The 18,551-nt window shown below is 50.0% G+C and overlaps 1 protein-coding gene across 3 annotated transcripts; it reads right to left on the minus strand.

The window, feature by feature from the left end:
* Window positions 1–1,293: 1,293 nt before the first annotated feature.
* On the minus strand, window positions 1,294–16,337 carry Rbck1 (RANBP2-type and C3HC4-type zinc finger containing 1). Of its 3 annotated transcripts, XM_028774947.1 has the most exons (13): window positions 16,210–16,337; window positions 15,751–15,839; window positions 14,575–14,719; window positions 12,145–12,238; window positions 11,118–11,316; window positions 9,413–9,528; window positions 9,155–9,328; window positions 8,089–8,249; window positions 6,996–7,107; window positions 4,083–4,262; window positions 3,680–3,778; window positions 3,265–3,408; window positions 1,294–1,886 (listed from the first exon to the last, which is right to left on the minus strand). In XM_028774947.1, the coding sequence occupies exons 2-13, from the start codon at window positions 15,770–15,772 to the stop codon at window positions 1,806–1,808; spliced, it is 1,527 nt and encodes a 508-aa protein (XP_028630780.1). In that variant the 5' UTR covers window positions 15,773–15,839; window positions 16,210–16,337; the 3' UTR covers window positions 1,294–1,805. The 3 variants fall into 3 exon arrangements, with proteins under 3 accessions (XP_028630780.1, XP_028630779.1, XP_028630781.1); XM_028774946.1 differs by lacking the exon at window positions 16,210–16,337 and having other exon boundaries at window positions 15,751–16,139; XM_028774948.1 differs by lacking the exon at window positions 16,210–16,337 and having other exon boundaries at window positions 14,575–14,716; window positions 15,751–16,093.
* Between the last annotated feature and the right edge of the window lie 2,214 nt (window positions 16,338–18,551).

An 18,551-nucleotide genomic window follows, 5' to 3' on the forward strand; every position in this document is an offset into this window, starting at 1 on the left:
ACCTGTCTGTCATGACCCCTTTGGCAAAGCCCTATCTCCAAAAATATTGATTCATAACAGCAAAAATTACAGTTATGAAGTAGCAATAAAATAATGTTATGGATGGAGGTCACCACACCATGACGAATAGTATTAAAGGGTCACAGCATTGGGAATGTTGAGAACCACTGGTCTAGCCACTGAACAGCTCTACTCCTGGCAGTAAGAGTGTGCAGTAGCTGGGCCCCTACTTTCCTGCCTCTGCAGAGGAGCCAGCCAGAAGGCTGGAGCTGGTGCTGGGTAGGCATTTGTTGATCTTTGCTCTACAATAGGCCACCAGCCTGTGATGCACTTTGACATGGCAACTGTGAACCTCAAAGGACCAGCAGGGACAGAGCTCAAGAAGGCTAAAGAGCAGTCTGAGTAGCAAAAGTCCTAAGCAGCTGAGGACATGTGGACCAAACACAAAGGACAAGTGGGATTTTGTTACCTGGGTAATGAAGGGAGGGCACATGTATAACAAGTCTTGGTCAGGCCAAGCTTGGTGCACGTCTGTTTTCCCAATACCATGAAGGCCAAGGCAGGAAAAGAGATTGTCATGAGTTCAAGGATAACCTGGGCTACATAGACCTTATATCTAAAATCAAAGCAATTCTTCACTGTCCAGGTTCCTTTCTGACCTGCTATGAGTCCATCCAGGGCTACATACTCCAGGGGCTGGAAAACACTCACCCTGGAAAAGCTACATGCCCTAGCATCTGGAGTGAGGCCTTGGCTACAAGTGCTGGGCTTACTGTTAAGGATCATGTTGTGGGAAGACAGTAATAATCTCAGAAGGCGCTGGATGAGCCAGAGTGGAGTGAACCCACCAGAACAGCCACCACAGTTTGACTTTTCCATCTCACCTCGGCAGTTAAAGCAGAATGGACCTCCCCCCTGCTTGGTTTCAGCAGTTTCAGAAACTCCTCTGCTCTTCTTCTTAGATACCCAGAGGGGGAGCAGTCAAGCCTTTCTTCCAGCCTCCAGCTGCTGCCTTGGCCTCCCTCCCTAGCATCTCTCTAAGCTTCAAGCCCTTCTTGATAAATTTCACCAGTCTGGGCTAACACTGCCCAAGCAACCTTGTCCCAGGAGTGGAGCATGGTGGTGCTAGGTCTGCTACATGAGTTCCAGAGCTGAGCCAGCCTTATTCCCCCCAAACCACCAGAACCAACAGATCAACTCCAGGTTCTGTTCCAAGCTCTCCAGAGCTCACTATCCTGTCTGTGTGGTACCCAGCCTAGGATGTTTGTTCCCTCAAGCATGACACATTTCCCATCCTGGAAAATCACTTTAATTCACTTAAAGAGGGGGATGCAGAGCTGGACCCCATGGGCTGTTTCCTGACCTACCAATCTCCCTGGGTCCTGGATGGATTCACATCAGCTTTAAGAAGTTCCTAGAAAGTCAGCAAGGCAAAGGATGAGGCTGTGGGTCTTCAGAGAGCAAGCTGAGGTAAAACCGTCACTCAGAGGCTCAGAGCACTAGCCAGCCAGGCCTTAGGCCACGGCTGTGTTTAATTAAGGCTGGTGGCTAGTCAGGGTAGGGTATCTAGCTCAGGCCCATGAGGTTTGGTCAGCAACCCCTTGAAGCAACAGAGGCAGTGCAACTGACATCAGCTCAGCTGGGTTCTTGTAACACAGCAATCAGACTGCAGTACAGCTCGTGCTTTCTCCCTTGCCAAGCTTAAAGGTATAATGGTCAAACCAGAGCTAAAGCCCCTGGCCTAACCCTGCTGTTCACTGTTACACATGTGGGGCTGGGTCAGTATGAGAGCCACCACCTTCGACTTAGTGGCAGTTTTGACAGCTAGGGTGGCATGGAATTCCATTAACCCGGCAGCGGCAGCCACCACTGGTGTCCCCTGGGCCCTAAAGGATAGAGAAAAGAGGTTATCAGGTTGGTAAAAACAGGCTATCCCCAAGAGTCACTTTATCAGCCCAAAGGCAGAGCCCATCTAAAGGTGTAGTGAGGTTACCAAAAGCCCACCTGCAAAGAACAGCCTCAGCAACCTCAGGGAGCAGCCATGAAGCCATGAAGGCCTTTTAACCCCACCTCAACCTCTCTAGCACCCTTAAACTCCATGGTCTTCTCCTCCAGGCCAGAGAGAGAAGGGGACCCAGCTGCAGGTGGACCAGCATGTGGGCAGAAGGAAGAAGTACAGTTCCCTCTGCACCACTAGCCCCTACATCCACCAGTAGTGATGCCAGCTCTGACACCAGCAACACAGCAGCAATACTGACTGTCACCACTCACATGGCACTCACATCCTGTGACATGCACCCACAGAGCACTTCTCTACTACTTTGTTTCTGACAATCCGAGACAGGCCCTGGCAAAGATGTGCCAGAGGGAGGGACTGGCAAGCCTCCGTCCAACTCCAGACTGACCCTGACTTGTTCCTTGCTGCACAAGCCAGGCCAAAGCCTGACAGGCCTTGAGCCCTCCGCATAAGCACAGAGGCAGGAAGCAAGAGCACGGGGTTGGTGGCTCCAGGACTATTTACTGTCTCTCTCTACACTTCTAAACAGTAGCCTTTGATAACCTTTTAAACACTGTTAAGATGTAAAAAAATTCTTAACCCTTAAGCCCAGCAAGGTGACACATGGTACTATAATCTCCAGCACTCAGAAGGGTGAGACAGGAGGACTGCCACAAATCCCCAGACAACCCAGGCTACAGAGTGTGAGGCAGTATTTAAAAAAAAAAAAAAAAAAAGAAGAGAAAGAAAATCACACAGGTGGTAGTGACATGTGACTTTAAACCCAGCCCTTAGGAGGCAGAGGCAGGTGGAGCTCTGCATTTACAGCCAGCCTGGTCTGTCCTAGGACAGCCAGCCTGGTCTGTCCTAGGACAGCCAGGGCTACACAGAGAAACACTGTCTCAAAAAATAAAAATAAAATCTTCCCTGATCATGTGTGCACTCTTGCACTCTTGCTCCCACCCCCCATGCACATACAGGTGCACAAATAAAAAACAAAATTAAGCCAGTCAATGCTGGCACACACCTTTTATCCCAGTACTTTGGGGGTAGAGGCAGATGGCTATCGTATTTGGTGGATAGCCTGGTCTACAGAGGGATTTCCAAGTTAGTCAGGTCTACATTATGAGACCCTGACTCGAAATTAAATAATAAAATAACTATCTTTCCTCTTGAGCTGTACAGGTAGGCTGGACTGAGTTCATAGCTGAAGTTTTGAGTCCCCCTCCAGTAAGGACACCCTTCAGCTCTCCAGTACCCAGACTCACCCCAGGGCCCCAGCGTGGCCCCTTGGTGACCCAGCAGATCTCAGTGTGGCAGACAGTACAGCGGATCCAGTCACAGCCATCCTTCTTCTGCACCACAATCCGGCACTGTGGGCAGTGCATGGCCTCGCCTTGCTGCAGCATCACCTGGGAAGGGGAGCTATTGAGGCCCTGGCCTTGCCCTCTGCAGTGTATTCTCCCTCAGAGCCTAGCAGGGCTAGCCACCACTCTGTTACTGAGGGCTCCGCAACCCAGACTCTTCCTTCTGTTCCACACATAACACCATACTGGAAGACACGCCCTGAAATGGAGGTTTGACCAGGAGGAAGACTGGGCCTTCAAGAACATGTGACCTTAGTCCTTCCTAAAAAGCATCTAGAACATAAGTCCCCAGGCCCGTGCTAAGACTGTGCCTTACCCTCAGCATCTCTGTTGTCTGCCGGGCAGCCACGTCATTCTGAGCCCGTAGGGTCAAGTCATCCTGGTACTCCCTGCAATTCATGCCCTCATGGATGGCCTGGAGGGCAAGAAGCGCTGAGTGAGACATTCCCCAGGGCCTTAAGCTGTGAGGGGCAGAAGAGGCCCAACCCCAGCAATGGGCGCCATCAGTGAAGCCCTCACTTAAAAAGCTTATACCCATTTTACAGAAGACACAGGGTTCAGGAGGAGGGAGCCAGGACCATCAGTAGGAGCCTAATATAAATCCTATTTTAGGTGCTGATGGGTATTGTAACCCCTAAAGCAGCTCTCCCCTAGGCTCAGACTGTAGCCCCTGCCACAGCCAGTCATAGCAAGACCCAGCTAGATGGTCCCTGTCTCACCTTGCAGAGCAGACAGTTGACACGGGTGCACACAGGGCAGGTGAACTCGTTGACATCATCCTCAAAGAAGCACCAGCCCCTGCAGTCAGGAGTCTTGCAGTGGTAGCTCAAGGTGCTTCGGTTCTCTGCGATGGACACACCCAGGTCCAGGAAACGCTGGTAGTCCTCAGGGGACAGGAGCTGCACAGACACAGCTTTGTTGCTGGGGTTCAGGACACCCAGCAGATTCCCTCCTCCTATCAAATGGTCCCAGGAAACCCAGCACTTCAACCCTGTCCCAAGTGCCTCTGCCCTGACCTGTGCTGTTTTTTTGGGGGGGGGGTGGGGGAGTGGGGTTGGGGCAGGGTTTCATGTAATAAAGTCTGGCCTTGAACTCCTGAAGTGTCTCTACTTCCCAAGGGCTGGCCTTACAGGTGAGCTACATGACTCAAGCTCTGTTCTTCACAGAGCCCCTCGAGTACTCAAAACCTCCACCCAGAGTGTTTAGACAGCACAAACCTACCATCCTAGCACCTGAGAGGCTGTGGCCGGAAGTGGGCAAAGCTGACAGTACACAGTCATGATGGCTATAAAGCTAGGTGACAGTGTCTCAAAGTTACACACCTAAGGACTTAACTGTGGACAAACAGCCAAGAGGTCACATTTTATGAGGAAAATATGGGACACAAGTGATGGGGGGACAAAGGTTCAACTCCTATCCTATCTGGAAGTCATTAAACCCCAAGGCTGAGACAGAAGGATCATTGAGAGTTCAAGGTCAGCCTGTACTATAGAGAGAGCAAGACCTGTCTCAAAGGCAAGTCAGTATCCAGGCACACTGCACTCTGCAAACAATGTGGCAGAACCCTAGACTTGACCATCCTCTACTCCACACAGAAACAGCACTAGGGAGCTGCACCTCCTGGCAGGGCTAAGCTGAGGTGAGGCAGAGAAGGCATGCCAGAGAGCTGAAATGCTCTGTAAAGGATCACAGGCAAATGGCAAAGCTAGTCAGTGAGAGAATCAGGCCTCTGTTCTGTGTCTTAGCTGGGTGGTGCTTATGGAAGTTACACGTGCCAAAACTCACATACCTGTACACCTGTAAGATATACACTCTGTCTTGTGTGAGATGTTTACCTCAAAAACCTCAAAATTCCAGCCTGGGACCAGTGAAACGGCACAGCAGGCAAGAGTGCTTGCTGTCAAACCTGCCGACCTCAATTTGAACTCTGAGAAGCACAAGGTTGAAAAGACAGAACTGACTCTGGCTAATTGTCCTCTGAACTCCATACACTCTGTGTGTGGCACACACTTGATACATACACAAATAAATGTAACTAAAAAAGAAACATGGGGTGGGGGGCAGTAGTACATCTTTAATCCTGCACTTAGGAGGCAGTGTCAAGTGATCTCTGTGAGTTAAGCCAGTCAAGACGGTTACATAGTGAGACCCTGTCTCAAAACAACCACAACAAAAGTCATGTGCCAAGAAAGAGGGAAACAGGACAAAATACTACCAGAGGATGCCAGGATGTCCAGGGCTCACAGAGTTGGGGGTAGTTATTCTCTTTTATTTCTATTCTCTGCCATTTATTAAAAGCACCACCACCAGACCACTCTACTGACACCTGCTTCCTCTTGCTGCCACACCTGAGGCTTGAGTCAGGGCCTGAGGACGTCTAGGGTGTCCTGCATGCAGTTCCTTATATAAATATGGCCTTTGGCAGGGTGGCCTTCTTGGGAAACTAAGCCAGTGACAAGGGCCAGTGTACAGGTCTCTCCAGATCATAATCAGGATACTTCAGCAATGCCCAGGAACTGATCCACTCAGAAGCCCCCCAACAAGGTTAAAACACAGCTGCTTTGAATATAGAATTGAAATTCCCCAAGTGTTACTCTCTCAGATCTCCTTCCCACCTCAGAAGAGCCCCTTGGGCTAGAGAATCATCTCATAATATTTTGGGGGACTTTAGAAGAAGTCAGAAGACGCGAGTGATGGGATGCATGCATGGGGTCTCCCATCTGGACCCTGGCCACTGCAATCCTGCTTACGTCTATGGTAAAACTCAGGTGCTGGCGCTTGCTAAGCTGTATTCTACCTACTTGCCCTTAGCTTTGTAAAACACCCTTGCTAGCTAGTTCAAGCTGGCCTCAAGTTTTTTATCCTGATGTTTCAGCAGTGCTGAGGTGACAGGGTGTACTGTCATAACAACCCTTGAATGACCATATTACCACAGATGTCACCCAAATTGATCCCTACAGGGAATCTGGGCCTGAGCATGTAATCTGCACTGATGAACAGGATTACAGCCAACCAGTCTTTGCACATTTACAGTTGTGACTGGCACACTGGAACCTCACTAACCGCTGCAAAGTGTTAGGCCCGTACAGCCTGCATGTGGAGGGGACTGACGTAGACGGTTATTCTAGACAAGACCATCATGAACCATCTCATCCCACTGAGCTGACAATCCGGGATCCAATTCCGAAACCCCAGCTCCACCCGGTGAAGCACTGCCTTACCACTCACAAACTACAGAGCCTCAGGGCGCCAGGCCTGGGGTGAGTGGCTATAAAGCAAAAGCAGCCGATACAGCAGCTGTACAAGCCTGCGCACTAGCAGATGCCACCTGTGGTTCTGACAGAGGACACGGGCAGAGAGAGGCTGAGTGCCTGACATGAGGTTACACAGCCACGCTGCAGCCGCAGCTCCCACCCACAGTAACCTGCCGTCCCTGCTGCACTGGGGAAGGAGCTAAAGCAGCTGAGGTTTCCTCGGGTCCCTCCACTGCCCTGCACAGGCCCCAGGTGCTCCAAACGGACTCCTGGGAAATGTCCACTGGGGGACGCAATAGCTCGTGTTTCTGAGCTGTGCCTATTGTGAGCTCAGGGCCACCTCCCAGGATCAGAATGCCTTTCCTCCCACAGCCTTACCGCCCGGATCTCCCTCTCCAGTAGCTTGCCAGGGCATGAGTAAGTGCTGTCAATGAAGGGGCAGGATACCTCCGCCTCCTGGCTGTTTCGGATGGTGCCCTGCAGGCACTCCCTGGGAAGGGGAGGGTGGCAGTTAGGTTCATTTCAACCTCCATAGGGACTTCGGCCCTCAGACGGGAGGGCCTGATCCCAGGGCCCACCCTTTCCATCCCTCTCAACCCACCACAAAGGCCCCCACTTCTATTCACCCCACCATCCCTGTTGCTCTGGTCTGAGGCATTGGCATCCCTGCCCAAGTGACTGCAGTAACCTCCTCCTTGGTCTCTGTCTCTACCCAGTCCAAGTGCCACTGCTCAGCACTGCAGCAGATCCGCCAAAAGGGGACCAGATCAACTGCTGCTCAGAGCTTGTCACCTGCACAGGCACAACTATCCTGTCCCACCACAGCCACCGTCCCTGTGCTCCCTGGTCTCTTCAGACAGTTTTCCAGCCTCTGCTCCAGCATGACTTCCTTCGTGGTTTCTTCCCAGCAAGGCTCACAACCTAGTTACTTAGCATGTGGCCGCATAGACATTAACACAGACCCCTCACTGGAAGCAAGCTAGCACTCCACCAGGGTCCACTATGGTGAACAAACTTCTCCCAGCTCAAGGGTAGAAGGGCTACACAGGAGACCCAAGGGAAAGAATACATAGAGGACAGAATGCTGTGGGCTCTTAGGCAGTGACAGGTAGTGAGGCAGGCAGTGGCTCTGGAGTTAGGACCAACACCTGTCTCATTTCTGAGCTCCCTGCAAGCTGTGTGGCCTTGGCCATGGATGCTTGGATTCTCTGTGCCTATTCCTTTCTTTTTTCTTTCTGGATTTTAGAGACAAGGTCTCAAGCAGCCCTGGCTGGCCTTGAACTCACTACACAGCCGAAGCTAGTCTTGAACTTCTGATCCTCTTGCCTCCACCTCCTGAGTGCTGGGATTTCAGGCATAAGCCACAATACCTCTTGCATAAACGAGGTTTTTGTGGGCATCCAATGAGAGGAACAAGGCCACACACACTTTACTCTGGTAACACTGTTGCTGGGTGGGAGTGGGGCCGCACCTGCAGAAGGTGTGCAGACACTCACGAAGCACCACGGCCTCGCCGGGTGCCAGCACTGAGTAGCACACAGGGCACTCAGCAGGTTCGGTGTTCAGCACCAGGCTCCTCTGCTCCAGCTGCACGTGCTGCAGGTAGTTCCCCTCCTGCTGCTGCTGTTTCCGCTGGGCACATGGGCAGGGCGGGGCCACCAGGTGGGTCAGGGTCTCAGTTGGTCAGATAAGAAGTGGGACAGGGCTGGGGTAGGCTGGGGGCACCAAGGTAGTGGTGGGCTGGGAACGTGGGCAGGCCAAGAGGGCCGGGAGGGCTACAGCAGAGTAAAAAGCCAGATGAGGGGACAAGGATGGTAGAGAAAGACAAGGTTCAGGGTACAAAAGGGAGTGGGGGGGGTCCACAGGGCTCCAACTCTGGAGGGCAGGGCAGTGCTGAAGAAGTGGTACAAGGAGGGTCACGGCTGGGGGCAGACTGAGGCCGCACAATGTTTGCTAGGTGTGGGGTCATGGTCAAGGTGAGGCAGGCTACGCTGAATCCAAGGGAACAACAGAGGGGAGGAGCATGCTCTTGGAGGGGGAGCACCAGAGTGAGGTGTCTATGGAATCAGTGTGTATGATGGGAACTGACTGCTCTAGGGATATGAGGGTGGACAGAGTCACTCCCAAGAAGCACAGGAAGGGAGTCCATGCAAGAGGAAGAGACAGGAGGTGGAGTATGTACGTAACAGGAGCCGGGCTGAGGCTCTGACTGAGGTATAGTAGAGTTAGGGTCACAGATGAAGTACAGTCGGCATAGCCAGGGATGTTTATATACATGGGGGGAGGGGGTGTCAAAGCGAGGGCGCAGAGCAAGTGAAGAGCCTAGCTGTGCATCAGGACCAGAGAATGAGCATCAGCCAGAGAATTGGCCTCAGGGACAGGCAGCTCTCAGTCAAGGTCAAGGTTATGGCTCAGCAGTGTGGTCACAAGGTGAGTGGCAATGGCCAGGGGCACAGCAGTATGCAGGTGGTTCCCTTTCTGGCTTAGGCCTTCCTCACACAGCCTGCAGGTGTCTGTCCCTGGACCTGTGTGCCTACCTGCTGGTACTGGCGCAGCGCCTCCTCCTCACCAGCCAGGCGTGCTCGCTCTTCCTCGTCAGGCTGGTATGAGGCAGGTATCTGGTAGGTCTCAGGCCTTGCACGACAGCACATCTCACAGCCAGGCCGAGTGGGTTTGTTGATGAAAGTGCAGCCAGGGCACTGCCAGCCCACCTAGGTGCAGATGGGCTGTGAGCTCAGCTGTTGAGCTTGCCAGGTAAGACAGGGGACAGGTGCCCATGTATTAAGGCAGCTTACCGGTGGTGACTCTGGTGCTGCATCTGGCTGCCCTGGCTCCTGGTGGGTCCTGGGCTTGGGAAGGACAGGCTCCAAGGGGCCCCGTGGCTGCAGGGTGAGGTCCTTGAAGCCCAAATCTGCAGAGGGAGTGTGTGGTATCCAGGTAACCACATGCTGAGCTGGCCAGGCACAACCCACATCAAGTCATCTCCCAACTCAACAACGTTTCTAGACCCCTCCCTAAGGGAAGTGCCCAGGACACCCCAAGCCTGAGGCTTCATTTTACCCCACCCATAACTACACCTTCATAAGCTCCGTCCCTTTTAAGAGGAGGAGCTACCAAACACTGACTCCATCATGCTGAAAGCCCACCAAGAAGAAAGAGGCCTGAACATCCCCAGTCAACATGATAACCAGGGATCCAAGGGGATCAGAGCTGGGAGGGACTGAGATGTGGCAGCTGAATGCCATATCTTTTGTCACCAAGGACACTGGTTGGACAACTGGCAAAACCCAAATGAGACTGACTGTACCGTGTCAATGTCAGACCAGAGAGAGGGCTCAGTGACTAAAGGTGCTTGCCACCACGCCTGACAACCTGAGTGTGAGCCCCTAGACCACACAGTGGAAAGAGAACTGTCTCCTGTAAGTTGTCCTCCTCCCTTCCCAGGTGCTCTGTGGCACATGCACAGCTACACACACACGCGCGCACACACACACAGACATGCATACATACACATACATATACACACACATACATACACATACATACATACATGCATACATACATGCATACATATATACATACACACAGAAAACAAGCAAACAAATAGATGATAGATGTAATCTTTAAATTATTTACTTACTTTGTGAGGGTTATTTTTTTTTTTTCCAAGACAGGGTTTCTGATACAGTTCTGGCTGCCCTGAACTCATTATGTAGACCAAGCTGGCCTCGAGCTCAGAGATCTGCCTGCCACTGCCTCCTAAGTGCTAGGATTAAAGCCATGTGCCACCATGTCCAGCCCAATAAATGTAATTTTTTTTAATAAAAAAAAAAAGAAAAAAGTCTATATTACATTGATGTTAATTTCCTGCTCTGGAGAGTTGTTCAGAGGAACACAAGAAAATGACCTTTCTTTTTAAGGAACTACACAGTATTCAGGGAAGAGAGAGCCTATGTACAGTTCCTTCTAAAATCACTCCTAACACTCTGCACCCAGAGGTAAAGCTTAAGAAGGAAAATGAACAAAAAACCAACACAAAACAGCAGCCAGGTGGCAGTAGCAGGGCCTTAGTCCCAGCACTCGGGAGGCAGAGGCAGGCGGCAGATCTCAGAGTTAAGAGGCACTTTGATCTACAGTGTGAGTTCTAGGACAACCAGGGCTACAGAGAAACCGTCTTGAAAAAACAAAACAGAGAAGGAAAATGTTTCTCTGTACAACTGTGCGACTTCTCTACAGGTCTAAAATACTGCAATAAAAGCAACCGTACTATACCTTAGTTACATCATCAACACACACAAATAGAAACACAGAAAACCGAGGGCCAGAAACAACAGTGAGCCTGCCTCAGCTCACACAGCTAGCAAATGCCAGGCCAGGACTACACAGCCCCTCCCTTCAGCCAGCCATGCTTGAGAGTTCTATGGAAAGCTCCCTCCCCCATCTGGTACCCTCATTCCCCGACAGGGCCCTCCAACACATCACTGACAGAGAAGATGTTACCTTCCAACATGCGCAGCTGCCGCTGCCGCTGCAGCTCTTGTGGGTTGAGTGATGTGTTGCGGGCTGACAGTAGGTACAGATAAGCACTGTCTCCATTCCGCCGAACGCCGTGTGAATGCAAGGTCTCCTGGTCTCGTGCCAGCCTCTGTCCGACCACCCACTGCTGCAGGCTGGGTGGGAAGCCATAGTCCAGGAATACCTTTGGGGGTGTGGTAGGGGTGGGGTTATAGTTTGAAAAGTAAAATATCTACCACTACACTCAACATTTGAACACTTGATCCCAGTTGGAGGCACTGTTTTCTGAAGCAGTTGAACTGTTCCTGGGGAGGCCTGGCTGCTGTAGGTGGGCCACTGAAAGCTGGCTTTGAAGGTCAGAGTTTACCCTGCTTTTGCCCCAGCTCTTTACTCCTTAGCTATATAAAAAACCACAACTGAGTAGCGGTGCACACCTTTAATCCCAGAACTCAAGAGGCAGAAGCACTTAGACTCTTTAAATTGAAGACCAGCCTGATCTACAAAGTAAGTTCCAGGCTACCCAGGGTTACTTAGTGAAATCCTATATTTACAAAATGGGGAGGGGGGGCTGGAGAGATGCCTAGTGATTCAGACTACTAGCTTTTGCTGAGGACCTGGGTTCAATTTCCAGCATGCACATGGTGCCTCACAGTCATCCACAACCCCAGTTCTAGAGGTTACAACGGGCACACACATGGAATAACATGAACATGCAGGCAAACATTCCTACACATAAAGTAAAAAGTAACTCTAAAGAATGTTTGGGGGGGGCAGTAAAAAAAACAAAACAAAACCCACAGCTGCGAGTTCCTGAGTCCTAGATGGAGTCTCTCAAGCACAGCCCTTGCCACTGTGATGCACTGTGTCCTCTGGACTGTAAGCCAAAATGAGCCTCTCCTCAGGTTGCTTCTGTCAGGCACTTGACCCCAGCAACAGACAATATGGTGTGGGGGAAGCAGAGACAATGGGGAAGGCCAGAGGGAACCCCACCTCCCTCCAGCTCTTCACTTACCATGTCCTTAAGGGAGGCCACTGTCATATCCGGGCGTACTGTGAGCCAAATGGTGACGGTGTGCATGTAAGCGTCCTCCACACTAACACAAAGCCTGTGGAAAACAAGGGGAGACAAGGACTGGGGCTGCCAGCGTGGGAATGTTCAAGTCTGCACATGTGCAGATGCTACCTGCTGGTTAGATTTTTGTCAACATATATAAGTAAAGAAAGTATAGACAGTATAGAAAAGAAAGTATCAATTGAAAAAAATGTCTCCATCAAATTGACCTGTAGGCAAGCCTGTGGGACATTTTCTATCCTTTATAAAAATTAAATTTGTACAAGATTTATCTTATTTCATGTGTTTGAGTGACTGCCTGCATATACGTATCATATCTACACCACTTGCACTCCTGGAGCCTGTGCAAGTCAAAAAGGATGTCAGACTCCCAAGAGTGGTGAGCCACCATGTGGGTGCTGAGAACCAAACCTGGGTCTTCAAGCACTCTTAACTGTTGAGTCAAACCTTCAGCTAGGCTGAGGGCAGTGCCGCCTCTGAGCAGATGGTCCTGGGTTGTATTAAAAAGCAATCTGAGCAGGCCTGGGAGAGCATAAGCAGCATCCTCCAGACTCTGCTTCAGTTCCTGCCTCCGGGTTCCTGCTTGAGTTCCTGACCTGACTTCCCTCAGTGATGGAGTATAAGCTGGAATACAGAAGCCAGACTCTTTCTTCCCCAAGGTGCTTCTGCTCATGGTGTTTATTACAATAGAAAGCAAACCAGAACAACCTGCATGGACAGCCCACACTGGGGAGAACCTCTCTGGATCTCCACCCAACAGGAAGCACTGCCTAAGCCCTTCACTGGCTCACATTAGTTGGAGGGCATAAGGAACAGCAGTACTGGGGATTAGACACAGGGCCTTGTGCTAGGTGAGTATTCTACAGCTGAGCTGTGTCCCAGCCCTTTATTTTTCATGTATTTTATGTATATGAGTACACTGTAACTGTCTTCAGGCACACCGGAAGGAGGCATCAGACCCCATTACAGATAGTTCTGAGCCACTGTGTGGTTGCTGAGAATTGAACTCAGGACCTCAGGAAGAGCAGTCAGTGCTCTTAACCACTGAGCCAACTCTCCAACCCAAAAGTTTTTGTTGTTTGTTGTTTGTTATATATTTTCTAGCCCTTTATTTTTATTTTGAGACAGGCAGGCTTTGAACTTGTCATTTATCGGTTTCAGTCTCCTAAGAAGCTGTCGACAAGCCGGGCAAATTCTTTTGTAGGGGAAAGGAAGATTCTTTTGGTTTTGTTTTGTTTGAAACAGGGTTTCATGTAACTCCCTACTAAGCTGAAAATGCCCTTGAATTTCTTTTTTCTTCTTCTTCTTTTTTTTTTTTGGTTTTTCGAGACAGGGTTTCTCTTGTAGCCCTGGCTGTCCTGGAACTCACTCTGTAGACCAGGCTGGGCTCGAACTCAGAGATCCGCCTGCCTCTGCCTCCCTGGGATTAAAGGCGTGCGCCACCACTGCCCAGCTTGAATTTCTGATCCTCTCTTCCAATGTCTAAGTGTTGGGATTATGGTCTGCCCTGGCTGCATCTGTTCCTCTCTTCTGCCAAACAAGCAACATCTGATGTTGAACACACACCCGATGCTAGTCACTTAATCCTTTCTAGCTGCCTGAGGCAGGCCCTGACATATTCTTTTCCAGATACAAACATACTGCAGAAGCAATCAGTAACTGTCACAGCGACTCAAGGCCAAACTATCATTCCAGAGAGCCTCACGCATGTCAGGCAATCACTCTACCATCGAGGCCACGCGTTCTTACTCTAGTATATAAGCATCAGTTTTCTCAGAGATCTATATTGACAAGTTTGGTACTTTGTGCCTGTAATTCCAATACTCCCAATATAAAACTGTCTTGAGTTGAAAGGCTAAACATGGCTACATAGTGATGTATAGGCCAACTTGGATTTTACAGAGTAAGGCTTGGATTCTAAAACCAAGAAGTAAATTAAAAAATTAAAATAACGGTTGAAAAGATGGCTCAGTGGGCGAAAACACTCGCTGTGCAAGCTGAGCTCCAGATCCTGTGGTGGGAAGGAGAGAACTGTCTCCTCAAAGTTGTTCTGACTTCAGAAGAAACCCCATCCTTGCTTCTAGCAGCACAGACACTAAGTCTGGAGGATCTGCATGGCCCCTGTGCAAGAGGACACCTATTGTGCAGGGTCCCCTTAAAAAAAAAAAAGAACAAATGAACCCCAGCACAGCCTACTCCATAGCTCACAACAGATTAGTGAGCCACTAGGCTTTGAAGCTCAATATCCTACAAGAGAACCTGGCAGTGAGGCCCTGGGTTTGATCCCCAGCACTGCAGGGGAAAAAACAGATAACCTGTCCACAGACGTTCAAGAAGCCTCCAGTCCCCTTTAATGCGAGACACACTCACCTGATGTCCTGTGTTGGGGAGACCTCAGGTTTTACTTGCACCCTGAGGGGCACCCTCTGCTCTGCCAGCCAGGTGGCATACTTGATAGCAGCCTGTTCATCTCCACCAGCCACTGCCCGGGCAAGACTCAGGGCCATCTCCTCTGCTGAAGGTCAGCAGAGAGCAAGCAGGTTAGCACCAGTTTATTTGGGGAGGGTGGAGAGGTGACCCTTGGTGCATGCTTTGTCCTGCTCCCCTAGTGAGTAACTGTATCTTCTGCACATGGTTATTTCAAAAGTTCTTTTTTTTTTTTTGAAGGGGGTGGGTGTGCTTTTTCGGTCCTCACTCCTCTGTACCCTGGGCTCATGGAATACCCTTTTCTCTTCATGCTCACAGAGTCCTCCACACTTCCACTCATTTATCTGACAAGCATTTCTTGAACTCTCCTGTATGCCACCCACTATTCCAGAAAGTAAACTTTTTAACAGTGGTTAAGACGAAGAGCGTCCTGCTCCTTATAAACCTCTAAGTTCAACAAGAAAATAGAAAGTTTAAAGCTTGAAAAGAAAATCAGACTGTGGTCCATTCTAGCAATAACTGAGTAAGAAGGTCAGGGGAGACCTCTAGGAGGTAAGGGAAAACAGAGGCCTGAAGGAGGAGCTGCTGGACATTCCAATATCCAATAAGGGAGATTGTTCCAAGAGGCCAGAAAGTGGACAAAGGCCTTGGAAGAAGTGGTTGGATCAAAACTGAAAAGTCATGGACTAGAGGCATTTCTCAATAACTGAGCATTTGTCTAGCATGCATGAAGACCAGGGTTCAATCCCCAGTAGTAGACAGAACAGAAGAGGCTGGTGGGAATTGGGTGCAAATAAATAAATAAATAAATAAATAAAATAAAAAAATAGAAGAGGTCATTAAAGGTGATCCAGAGCTCTGGGCTTGGTTTTATTAAGAGGACTGGGTTTCCAGCAAACAGAACAGTAACATTATCGGAGTTCTCCCAATCTGGGTGGAAGGACCAGGGAGAGAGGTATGTATGTTCCCTCTCAGTCCTACTCTAGTCAACTTAAGTTTGTTTTCCTAACAACCAGGAGCTCTCCAGGTTCCATGCTCTGTGTTCACATAGTCTCCGACCCCTATTTCTGCACTGACTAGGCCTAGGGACCACTTCCACCAGCTCCAATCGGTGCCCACCTTTCTTGGTCTTCTCGTCCATTTGGCCTGGCTGCGCCCATCCCCTCAGAAAGGGCTGCTGCTTCCGGGAAACGTTACTTTGGGGTAACCTGAGAGAGAGCGGGAGGGTAGAAGCGACTCAGCCCTAGCCGGCCTCTTGCGTGTGTCCCGGTCTACACTCGGGCAGAATCACACTGCCCAGGGCCCAAGGCCCGGCATTGGGAACCAATGGAACCGCCGCGAGAGGCACAGAAAGCGAAGGAGGCCCCGGGCCAAGCCCGCAAAGAGCGATGGGTAACCACGACCCAAAAGCGAGGAAAGAAGGGAAGCCGGCCAGCCGGCGCGGGCGCCCCAGCGTCCGGAACCCCAGCCCGGAGGCTCGCACTACCCGGAAGACAGCGCGGGCAGCGTCCCCGGAAGAGAAAGTGAAAGTGGCAGTCCCGGAAGTGCTGCAGACGGAACGGAAAATTGTCCCCTCACCCGAGTCTGTGCAAGGTCACCAGCTAGGGCAGGCCTCTGAACTGCACTCACGCTCCACCACATGGTCTGGCGGACCAGAGACACTTGTTCTAAGTGCCCGCCATCTGCCCTTAGCCGACCAAGCAGCTCCTAGCTCGGGGGAGGGGGGGGCGCTACCTAGAGGGCGGGGCCTGGAGGCGGGGCCTAGAGGGCGAGGTATAGGATTGGCTTCTCAGCGCCCTCTGTTCTCAATGGCTTGCACCCCTTGGGAGCTGTCCTTGCTTGCGTCGCGTTCACTGTGCGTAGCCTGCAGGCTCACCAAGTCGCCAACACACCAATAGGTAGCCCCAGTTCTTGACCTTTTTTGCACTTGAGGAAACAGAGAGTTTGAATGTTTATGACTTGTCTAAAGCCACATTGACGGAGTTTGAATCCAAATGTAGCAGTCTCCGGAACCCACCTTGGCAGCCCGAAGACTTGTCTTTACGTGTTCACTACTCTTCTATTTGCCTAGCAAAGGCTGGGAATTCTTTTCAGCCTCCACTCATTTTACATTTTCTCCCACTTTCATCCCACAGATTAGCAGATACACTGGCCCCCACCTGCAGAATAGATAACAGAAATGCATCTTCTCCTGGGCACAGACTTAATCCTGCCCGTCCTTCTGTTTCCCCTCAACTGCCCTAGAGGCTCCTGTTAAAATACAGGTAAAGAGGCATGGGAGGCAGCTCAATGGGTTAAATACTTGCTTGCTGTACATGCATGAGGACCTGAGTTCAATATTCAGTGGCGCCGGGTGGTGGGAGCTTGTAACCACCTCTGAGGAGGCAAACAGGAAGATCTCTGGGTTTCCCTAGACAACCAGGATAGCCTAATCAGTAAGGTTCCGGCAGAGACCCGTCTCAATAAGGTGGGTGGTGCCCTACAGGAACATGGGAGTACTTCTTCGAGCGCGCGCGCACACACACACACACACACACACACACACACACACGGAAAACTTGCTTGGAACCTTTCCAAACCTGCTTCCACCTTTGCCTGCATTCTTCACTATCTCCCTCCCCTTGGTTCACTACACACTGAAGCACTGGTTCTTGAATCCTTGAATTCCTCTGCTAAGTTTGGGAGCTTCTGTTTTATAATTTTCCAGCCCAGTGGGAATGTCTGTAAATCCCAGCACTTGTAAATTGGAGGCAGGACACTTGGCTACGTGAGTCTCTGAAGAGACCGGGGAGGAGGAACAACGGAGGTGGAAGGCTGTGAAGGAATGGAGGGAGGGATGGAGGGATGAATGAATTTCCACCTGGGATCTTCTGGTAACAAATATTCTTGGATTTTGACAGAAAAGATCATTGTTTATACTTCCAAAATTCTGAGATTATAGGCACAAGTATCACACTCAGATTGTTTTGTTCTTAAGATTGAGTCTCACTGTGTAGACTTACTTAGCCAAGTCTGAATTGTAGAGCAGGCTTGCCTCCAACCTGTGTGACCCTCCCACCTCTGCCTACTACGAACTGGAATTACAGGAGTTTACCACAGCTTTTTTGTTTTGCTTTGAAAACAACCTCTGCTTCTTTTCCTCTGAGTGCTTTTTAAAATGTTTTTAAACATTTTTTTAACACTTCACTCTGAAATGTCTGTATAAAATTTTATGGGGCTTCTTGAATCTGTAATATTTGATTTCTCCTTAATTTCCTGTGTCTAATCATTCTGTTTGACATGTTATTTGGAGTTTGACTTGTTTGTTCGTTTGTTTTGTTTTTTAATATTGAGATTCAACTTTGGTTGGACTGAAACTTAATATCTAGACTCGACTGGCCTCAAACTTGCAGTAACCCTTGCCTCTGCCTCCAAGTGCTGGGATTACAAGTGTGCCCTTTGGTAATAGTTGTATGTCTTTATTCTAAAATATCTGATAGATTATCTAGATCAGTGCCACTTAGTGAAATTTCCTTCTATTTTTGCAGTAGTTCCAAGCTTCAGTTTATCTGTTTACATGCAATAACACTTTGTCTGTGTGTGCCAGATGACAGGTAAACTCTGGGTGTGTGTGTCTGAGGATTTGCATTCTTACTGCCTTATTTTCTTCTGTGGACCATGTAGGTGTCTATAGTGGTGTTTCCATCATCCCTGACATCTGCAAAAATTAGCTGTGAAGGGAGGGGCAGATGCAGTCTTCATTTTTTTTCCTGACCTTATCCTTCTCCCTTTAGGGGACAAGCTGTTATTTTCTTTGGGCACTTTTCACCTAAGTAGGTAGACTCTAATATTCATTGAAACCCTAGTTCTCAATCAGGGTGACAGTGCCATGTCTGAGTAACTCTAAAAAAGAGGGTCCCTATCCCTGGGTCTCAATTTCT

Source organism: Grammomys surdaster, unplaced genomic scaffold, assembly GCF_004785775.1.
Source record: "Grammomys surdaster isolate TR1022 unplaced genomic scaffold, NIH_TR_1.0 251, whole genome shotgun sequence".
Taxonomy (NCBI): Eukaryota; Metazoa; Chordata; class Mammalia; order Rodentia; family Muridae; genus Grammomys; species Grammomys surdaster.